The sequence below is a fragment of the Alosa sapidissima genome, chromosome 1 (assembly GCF_018492685.1).
Source record: "Alosa sapidissima isolate fAloSap1 chromosome 1, fAloSap1.pri, whole genome shotgun sequence".
In the NCBI taxonomy this organism is placed as follows: Eukaryota; Metazoa; Chordata; class Actinopteri; order Clupeiformes; family Clupeidae; genus Alosa; species Alosa sapidissima.
The window spans coordinates 2,437,297-2,446,060 of record NC_055957.1 but is presented as its reverse complement, the minus strand read 5'-3'; the positions used below and the strand labels follow the sequence as shown (position 1 = coordinate 2,446,060).

Below are 8,764 nucleotides of genomic sequence, written 5' to 3'. Positions count from 1 at the left end.
TTTTGATGTATTTGTGGCCACCTCAGAAATAAGTCAATTTTCAGCCTACTGTAGGCTAGCCACTACGCTAACACCACGCCGCGTTTACATAGCTGCACACCTTCACTAGCTATGAGGTTTATTAAAGAGTTGGTAACCATCAGTAACCAACACCATCTTTATACATCAACTTGCCAAACTGCTCTCGTTTTATAAACAGAACAAACTAAAAGCCAAACAGACTCACATTGTTTACCCAAAAAATGTTTTCTTTTTCCAGAGACTACAACAATTCAAGCGACCCCTTCAAGTCAAAATCTCCGAACTCAATCACCTACTTCAGATGGAACAACCACGGTTGACACCACAATAGTTTCAAGTTCTAGTACCCAACCTGAATCGACAACCACGGTTGACACCACAACGGTTTCAAGTTCTAGTACCCAACCTGAATCGACAACCACAGATGACACCACAATAGTTTCAAGTTCTAGTACCCAACCTGAATCGACAACCACGGTTGACACCACAACGGTTTCAAGTTCTAGTACCCAACCTGAATCGACAACCATAATTGACACCACAACGGTTTCAAGTTCTAGTACCCAACCTGAATCGACAACCACAGATGACACCACAACGGTTTCAAGTTCTAGTACCCAACCTGAATCGACAACCATAATTGACACCACAACGGTTTCAAGTTCTAGTACCCAACCTGAATCGACAACCACAGATGACACCACAACGGTTTCAAGTTCTAGTACCCAACCTGAATCGACAACCACAGATGACACCACAACGGTTTCAAGTTCTAGTGCTCAACCTGAGTTGACAACAAGTTCAGAAGGAACAACCATAATTGACACCACAACGGTTTCAAGTTCTAGTACCCAACCTGAATTGACAACAAGTTCAGAAGGAACAACCATAATTGACACCACAACGGTTTCAAGTTCTAGTACCCAACCTGAATCGACAACCACAGATGACACCACAACGGTTTCAAGTTCTAGTGCCCAACCTGAATCGACAACCACGGTTGACACCACAACGGTTTCAAGTTCTAGTGCCCAACCTGAATCGACAACCACAGATGACACCACAATAGTTTCAAGTTCTAGTACCCAACCTGAATCGACAACCACGGTTGACACCACAACGGTTTCAAGTTCTAGTACCCAACCTGAATCGACAACCATAATTGACACCACAACGGTTTCAAGTTCTAGTACCCAACCTGAATCGACAACCACGGTTGACACCACAACGGTTTCAAGTTCTAGTGCCCAACCTGAATCGACAACCACAGATGACACCACAATAGTTTCAAGTTCTAGTACCCAACCTGAATCGACAACCACGGTTGACACCACAACGGTTTCAAGTTCTAGTACCCAACCTGAATCGACAACCATAATTGACACCACAACGGTTTCAAGTTCTAGTACCCAACCTGAATCGACAACCACAGATGACACCACAACGGTTTCAAGTTCTAGTACCCAACCTGAATCGACAACCATAATTGACACCACAACGGTTTCAAGTTCTAGTACCCAACCTGAATCGACAACCACAGATGACACCACAACGGTTTCAAGTTCTAGTACCCAACCTGAATCGACAACCACAGATGACACCACAACGGTTTCAAGTTCTAGTGCTCAACCTGAGTTGACAACAAGTTCAGAAGGAACAACCATAATTGACACCACAACGGTTTCAAGTTCTAGTACCCAACCTGAATCGACAACCATAATTGACACCACAACGGTTTCAAGTTCTAGTACCCAACCTGAATCGACAACCACAGATGACACCACAACGGTTTCAAGTTCTAGTACCCAACCTGAATCGACAACCATAATTGACACCACAACGGTTTCAAGTTCTAGTACCCAACCTGAATCGACAACCACAGATGACACCACAACGGTTTCAAGTTCTAGTACCCAACCTGAATCGACAACCACAGATGACACCACAACGGTTTCAAGTTCTAGTGCTCAACCTGAGTTGACAACAAGTTCAGAAGGAACAACCATAATTGACACCACAACGGTTTCAAGTTCTAGTACCCAACCTGAATTGACAACAAGTTCAGAAGGAACAACCATAATTGACACCACAACGGTTTCAAGTTCTAGTACCCAACCTGAATCAACAACCACAGATGACACCACAACGGTTTCAAGTTCTAGTGCCCAACCTGAATCGACAACCACGGTTGACACCACAACGGTTTCAAGTTCTAGTGCCCAACCTGAATCGACAGTAAGTTCAGAAGGAACAACCATAGTTGACACCACAACGGTTTCAAGTTCTAGTGCTCAACCTGAATCGACAACCACGGTTGACACCACAACGGTTTCAAGTTCTAGCGCTCAACCTGAATCGACAACCATGGTTGACACCACAACGGTTTCAAGTTCTAGTGCCCAACCTGAATCAACAGCAAGCTCAGAAGGAACAACCATAGTTGACACCACAACAGTTTCAAGTTCTAGTGCTCAACCTGAATCAACAGCAAGTTCAGAAAGAACAACCACGGTTGACACCACAACAGTTTCAAGTTCCAGTCCCCAGACCGAACTAACAACCACGGCTGTACCAAGTTCCAGTGCCCAGACCGAACCGACAACCACAGATGATCCATCTACTATTACAACTGTTACAACTGTTTCACCGATCAAGTGTGAGAATGGTGGAACACCAAAGAAAGAAGGCAGCTGTTGCCTGTGTCCTGCTCTTTTTAGCGGCTGCACATGTGCCGTTATTGACAGCATCATTAGTCCTGGTTAGTGTTGTTTTCATATGGAACTGATGACAGGCTTCTCCAAATAACAGGGATCATTTATCTGATTTGTTATTATGTGTTGTTTTTCAGATAAGTTGGAAAGGACAGTTAACACTGCTATTGAAGTTAAAAAGCCTTTCCTGCAAGAATATAAAAATAAATTTTCAGAAGAATACCAGGAATTTTCAACAAACTTCACAAAAGAGGTAGGCACCCCCTAGTGGGTAAATTATTAATAACACAAAGCCTATGCAAGGGATGGTTCTGGGCTTGAATCAGCTCATTCAGCAGTTCAGTTTCCTCTCTGCTAATCAAGCATTTCACCCTCAGATGGATCATATTTATTCTGCGAAAGTGAAAAACTTCAAAACTGTGGTAAACATCACTCTCAAGTAAGTTTGTACACACACATTTGTCAACAGTCAACAAAACAGGAAACTCACTACACATGTACCAGTAGGGGGCCAAACCATCACATTGTGGAGGGGGGATATACCCCCTGGGCTAAACCATCACATATTAAAATGCTTTGTGAATACGAGCCCTGATCGTCAAGATAGGACCCAATATGTCAGTAGTCCATGCGTTTCTGGGCCTGTATTCACAAAGAATTTTACGGCTAAAAGTAGCTCCTAACTGGCGAATTTGTTGACTAAGAGTAATTCACGAAGCATAAAAGTACCTTAAAAGTAATCTTAACTCATTGAATGCCAAGCTGTTTTCGGGAGCTTTGTCCTAGAGTGCCAGCAATCTAGACCATTGTTGATGATTTTTGTACAGCCACAGCATATTCTGTGTTATAGATATGAACACATACAATAACTTGTTTAAAAGGTGAGACTTTAAGCTCTCGGTGGGTGCAAACCGTGTATTTCTACACGCCTCTGTTCCTGAGAAATCCCAAGCTAAACAGTGGCTAGTTTTCATCAAAATCGCTGTTTTTTTTCTAGAAATGGAGATATAACGTCTTTCATGAAATATTAAAGGAGAATTCCGGTGTGATATTGACCTAAAGTGTATTGAAACATGATACCGAGTGTGAACGTATGTCTCATAGCCCATCTCGACTTGTCCCCTGCACTCCAAAATCTGGCGCTAGTTAGCCGATGCTACCAACAGCTTTTTCAGTAGTGGTGCTTCGGCATCGGGCTAGCCATGCAAATAAATCACTGTTTTACACCCATTTACGAAAAAATAATTCAGTGGAAATGCATGGATTCCAGTTGCTGCTACTGGAAGAAACTGGAATCCATGCATTTCCACTGAATTATTTTTGGAATCTGATCCCTTATCATACCTGTTCATTCTTACTCGTTGCTCGACTTATCGTGACTAAATTCAAGATGGCTGCAAACCAGGGGCGTCGCTAGCTATTTAAAACATTCGGGGCTAGAGCCCAGAAGTTAGAGTTCTTTTTTGTCCGGGGGTTCCTCCCCCGAGAGATTTTGAAAATCGTGCTGATGAACATGCAATTTTAACCTACTTTGAGAATGAAAAGGAAGGCCAATCGTAATGACTCACGTCACGGCATTCTGAATATTTTGATGTTTAAAGACCGTGTAAGGAGAACCAGGCGCGCCTGCAGGTGTACGTCCGTACACACTGTGCGTACCATCAGGCTACTCAACAGCGAGAGAAAATTTCCCTTGTGTGCGTGTGTATTCACACCAAATCGGCCTACCATACCTTCCCAACTATGTACAGTATCCCATTAGCTGCATGCCATCAGGCTATTTACCATTTTCTATTACGTAAAGTTAGTGAACACATTATGTTTTGAGCAGGAGAGAGAATACGCATGCAGCCACGCAATACTTTTACTCGGCTATCTATATGGTTATCAGCACACAATGTTGAGCTAATTCACTCAATACTCATCATGGATATCACAAGTTTTAAACAACGAAAACAGAAAGGATGGAGGCAGCAACGCTAGGAGTTATACAAGAACAAGGTAGGCAATTGGTGTGCTTGTCAGAACGTTAGACTGCACTAAAGCCAGACGTCACGTTACGCTAGAACAAAACTAAAGGTAACTTTAGCCTGTATAGGGCTGTATCAAGTTGTCCAAATGAATAGGTCATTGTAGACGTTGTCGTTGTATTATTGCATGTGGATGTTGTTGTGCTATGTAGGCTACTTTTTTGCTGACTGACCAATGCACGGACCTAAAACGGACAAATATTGTTCACGAGTGAATTATTTATTTTGCGGGGGGGTGGGTGTGCGTACCATAGCATTAATTCCTGCAGGCGCCCCTGAGGAGAACGTCTCTTCTGCCAAAGTGCACCACATACAACACCCCAAATATCACATTAAAATAGCCTGTAGAATAAACATAGTCATGCACCTCTGTCGTGCACTTGACAGGTGTGAGCGTTCGTCTCGGGATAAACATTTCGGACGTCATCCCCTTCAATTAATGGGCTATGGGTGCCTTGAAAGCAATGCATTTGGGTTGTATATCACGAACTTTTGTCCAAAGAAAAAGTTCCATTCTGTCAAAATCAAGCCCAACATGCATTGCTTGGAAGCCCCCTCAAACGAGGTCAGGTTTATTTACTGCGCATGTGATTCAATAGTAAATCACGATATATTGAAACTGAGCTGATCGAAATGTCCTCCTGGGTTGCGGGAGATGATGACACACTGAAGAGTTTCCACTTCTTGTCCCTGCTCTGCCCTTTTTTTCTCTAAATAAACTTCTAATATCCATTTGTCCTTATACACTTATTTCGCTAAGGCTAGTTAGTAGAAGCACGAAACAGCAATGCGTAATAGCGTAGAGAATTGAAATTGCAACATTTTGCAACAAATGATTCTAAACCTGCCCAGATCACGTCAGATTGTCTTGCGCTGCTGTTAATGCACACAATGGACACAAAACACAAAAGTCTCTTCTACGGGGCTATTTATTTCATTCACGATTAGAGTTTTTGTTGTTGTTGACGGCCCATAGATCCGGGGCTATCCCCAGAGGATCCGGGGCTATAGCCCCGAATGCCCAGGTCTAACGACGCCACTGCTGCAAACGTTAAACTTCGTGAAGATACTGTCTGTATAAATCGTCTTGTAAGTAAACTACCAGTGCTTTTTCAAAGTTCTCAATGTCTCGTTTTAAATGTCAGGGCCCTCGGAAGTCTACCAATGAAGTGTGGAGATACATTGAGCCTCGTAAATGGGTGTAAAACAGTGATTTATTTGCATGGCTAGCCCGATGCCGAAGCACCACTACTGAAAAAGCTGTTGGTAGCATCGGCTAACTAGCGCCAGATTTTGGAGTGCAGGGGACAAGTCGAGATGGGCTATGAGACATACGTTCACACTCGGTATCATGTTTCAATACACTTTAGGTCAATATCACACCGGAATTCTCCTTTAAGTGTTGCCTGTTACTTACTTGTGTAAACTTTCCGGGAAGTGATCAGCGAGACCTGGCGAGACTGACACCTAGTGATAGACCCACGAAAATGGCCTGGTTTTGACCTGACGTGCATGCGTCACTGATTCGACCCAAAGCGGCAACCGAGTTATGATAAAATGTCCAGATAAAATGTCCAGATTGTGCGTTTTCATGAGTTTTCGATCGTCATATATTTCATTTCCATTAATCACAGAGTTTTAAGATTTAAAAAAAAAAGCTAAAAACGTAATATTACGTTTTTGGCACTCAATGAGTTAAAAGTAGCACGTAGGTCTGGGACAAGAAGTCGATGTTGCAATGTTTTGAAATTAATATATGGCTACAGGAGCTCTTTTCGCATGAAATGCGGCCGTTGCGAAAAAATAAATAAAATATTGCAACAAATGTCGTCCTTGGTGTGTACAGACAAATGCATGTGTTTAATAGGCTGCGTAATTTCGTGTGAATATTTCGTCCGAAAAAAAATCGGACTCGGTGTGTACGGGCCTTAACATTGGAAGATCTAAGGTTCCTTTGTGGTCGACTATCAATGAATATATCTAAGTCGGTAATCAGAAAGTAATTGATTAGATAATCCTGGTTTGATAATCCATAGAGTAGCACACTAGCAAGACAACCCTGTACATTACTGATAGATAATCCTGCAAAATAGTTTTTGCCTCAGCCTGGTCTGCTATCCCTGTGATAATCCCTCAGCCTGGTGTGCTAATCCCTGTGATAATCCCTCAGCCTGGTGTGCTATCCCTGTGATAATCCCTCAGCCTGGTGTGCTAATCCCTGTGATAATCCCTCAGCCTGGTGTGCTAATCCCTGTGATAATCCCTCAGCCTGGTGTGCTAATCTGCCCTTTTACTCTCAGGGAAGCTACTGGCTCCAGAGGGATGTTCTTTGCTGTGCTTCCTACAGACAGACAATCCAGGTAAATATGTTACCTGCCAGATCAGCTGTTTCATTTGGACAAAATAGTCCTTTAACTGGCACACTCACACATGTGTACCATGTTTTCTTTTGACCAGTGTTAATGCTGAACACGATATCGTTGTGGAGGTTCCCAACACTAAGGAGGCTGAGGAGGTCTTCAACAAAACTTTTGAAGAGGTTAAAGTGGCTCTTGAGACTGTTGGAAGCTGTTCATCATCAGCTCCAGATACAGGTGATTCTTATTTCACAGAGACTGAATATAAGAGAAAGATTCTGTCTTAGAAAGAAAATATTCAATATCTGCATTATAGTGATGTTGACTATATTTTTGGTATATTTTTGGTTCATTCTTTAAAGGATCATGCCCATCATTTGGGGTTGGGAAAGTTCAGAAGGCAGTGAAAGTGCCATTTGATAAAGCAGGTGAGTACAGCAAAAACAAATCAGTCTGTGCTGTGTGTGTGTGCTGGGTAGCTTTTTCTGTCATCTGACAAAGTAACAAATCGATTGCCATTATGAGTGAGAAAACGATTGGAAACAATGTTTTGCATTCATGTTCTATCTTCAGCACATCAAGCTCATAGAAATGCATTTGTTTTCACTGACATCCTCATGCAATTTCCATTAAGTTTAGCAAATATTTATAGGATTGCTGGTTAAAGGCATGCATTTCCTTTCCTTAGTAACCATTGTCATAGTACACAAATCTGCTAGCGCGATATAGCTAAACTAGCTGGTATTTGGTTGATTCCAATGTCCATTAATAGGCTGTACAGCACTGTCAACTAAATGTGTACCAAAAAACAAAGTTTCTGGCATTTCTATGCCTTGAACTAGCGCATAATATTATGACTTAAGTCAACACTTTGTTTCTTGAAATAGCTTCTGATGTCCTCCACCTTTCTTTTCTTGCCCGGCATCCTCGAATCCACAGCCAAGCAAAGATTATAGAGCTAAGATCTTTGCAGCCAAGTGTGCCAAAAACTTCTAATCGACAGCATAGGCTACAGGGAGCTAAGCCAATCAAAAAACAGACCTGTCTCAAAGACGTATTTTGGGTGGCGGTGCTGAAATGGGAAATTATTTAACTCTTTGTGTACCGCATGACACACTTTTCCCCCGTTTCAACCTGAATATTGGTGGGGACATTTCAGTCATTATTTGATATTGGTATGGACACGTCCTTCGGACCCCACGCAAATATTCGCCCATGTCTGTGTGTGTTTGTGCGTGTGTCAACATTTATCTGTTCTGTTCTGAATTTCACTGGAGTTGAGAGTGTGTCTGTCTATCTGTGTGTGAGTGTATAAACATTTGCTCTTTTTGTCTTCTCACAGTGGTCTGCAGTAAAGTGGATGCTGATTTTGTGGACTACTTTGGTCCTAAGGAATTGGATGGGGTGCTGAAATGTGTGTCCCAGTGCGATGACGCCCATGACCACACCAAACACTGCTACAACCACGGCATCTGTGAGATGCTCAGACAGGGACCCACCTGCTAGTAAGAACCCCAAGCCATTCCTACCTAATACACACAAGCCATGGCCTCCACTATCCAACACACTCATTCTGGAATAATACAACATGTGTTTCTGTATTGTGATGAGATGGAAGTTAAAGGGGTAGTTTCTGATGCCAATC

General features: G+C 42.5%; 2 protein-coding genes across 24 annotated transcripts in view; one reads left to right on the top strand and one right to left on the bottom strand.

Moving 5' to 3' along the window:
• Positions 1-262: 262 nt before the first annotated feature.
• On the bottom strand, positions 263-2,473 carry LOC121724114. Of its 23 annotated transcripts, none has more exons than XM_042110480.1 (6): positions 2,372-2,410; positions 2,138-2,245; positions 1,328-1,381; positions 1,220-1,273; positions 878-1,057; positions 263-535 (listed from the first exon to the last, which is right to left on the bottom strand). In XM_042110480.1, the coding sequence occupies exons 1-6, from the start codon at positions 2,385-2,387 to the stop codon at positions 306-308; spliced, it is 642 nt and encodes a 213-aa protein (XP_041966414.1). In that variant the 5' UTR covers positions 2,388-2,410; the 3' UTR covers positions 263-305. The 23 variants fall into 23 exon arrangements, 3 of the variants coding, with proteins under 3 accessions (XP_041966414.1, XP_041966406.1, XP_041966420.1); XM_042110472.1 differs by lacking the exon at positions 1,328-1,381 and adding an exon at positions 1,112-1,165; XM_042110486.1 differs by lacking the exons at positions 263-535; positions 878-1,057 and adding exons at positions 780-805; positions 1,112-1,165.
• The window catches only part of LOC121724103 (mucin-3B-like), a 13,571-nt gene continuing 6,138 nt past the window's right edge, over positions 1,332-8,764 (top strand). Inside the window, exons 1-8 of the mRNA XM_042110460.1 lie at positions 1,332-1,381; positions 2,138-2,779; positions 2,870-2,985; positions 3,110-3,171; positions 7,063-7,122; positions 7,220-7,356; positions 7,482-7,547; positions 8,462-8,624. Of these exons, the coding sequence (XP_041966394.1) occupies positions 2,386-2,779; positions 2,870-2,985; positions 3,110-3,171; positions 7,063-7,122; positions 7,220-7,356; positions 7,482-7,547; positions 8,462-8,624 (998 nt within the window). The 5' untranslated portion in view covers positions 1,332-1,381; positions 2,138-2,385. The remainder of the gene's footprint in view (positions 1,382-2,137; positions 2,780-2,869; positions 2,986-3,109; positions 3,172-7,062; positions 7,123-7,219; positions 7,357-7,481; positions 7,548-8,461; positions 8,625-8,764) is intronic.

Bases quoted from the DNA above. Each gene is read 5' to 3' on its own strand.
- LOC121724114 (XM_042110480.1), bottom strand. The intron at 1,382-2,137 runs GTTGGGTACTAG...TTGTCGATTCAG, and splicing joins ATCTGTGGTTGTTGATTCAG to GTTGGGTACTAGAACTTGAA. The intron at 1,274-1,327 runs GTTGGGTACTAG...TTGTCGATTCAG, and splicing joins AACCGTGGTTGTCGATTCAG to GTTGGGCACTAGAACTTGAA.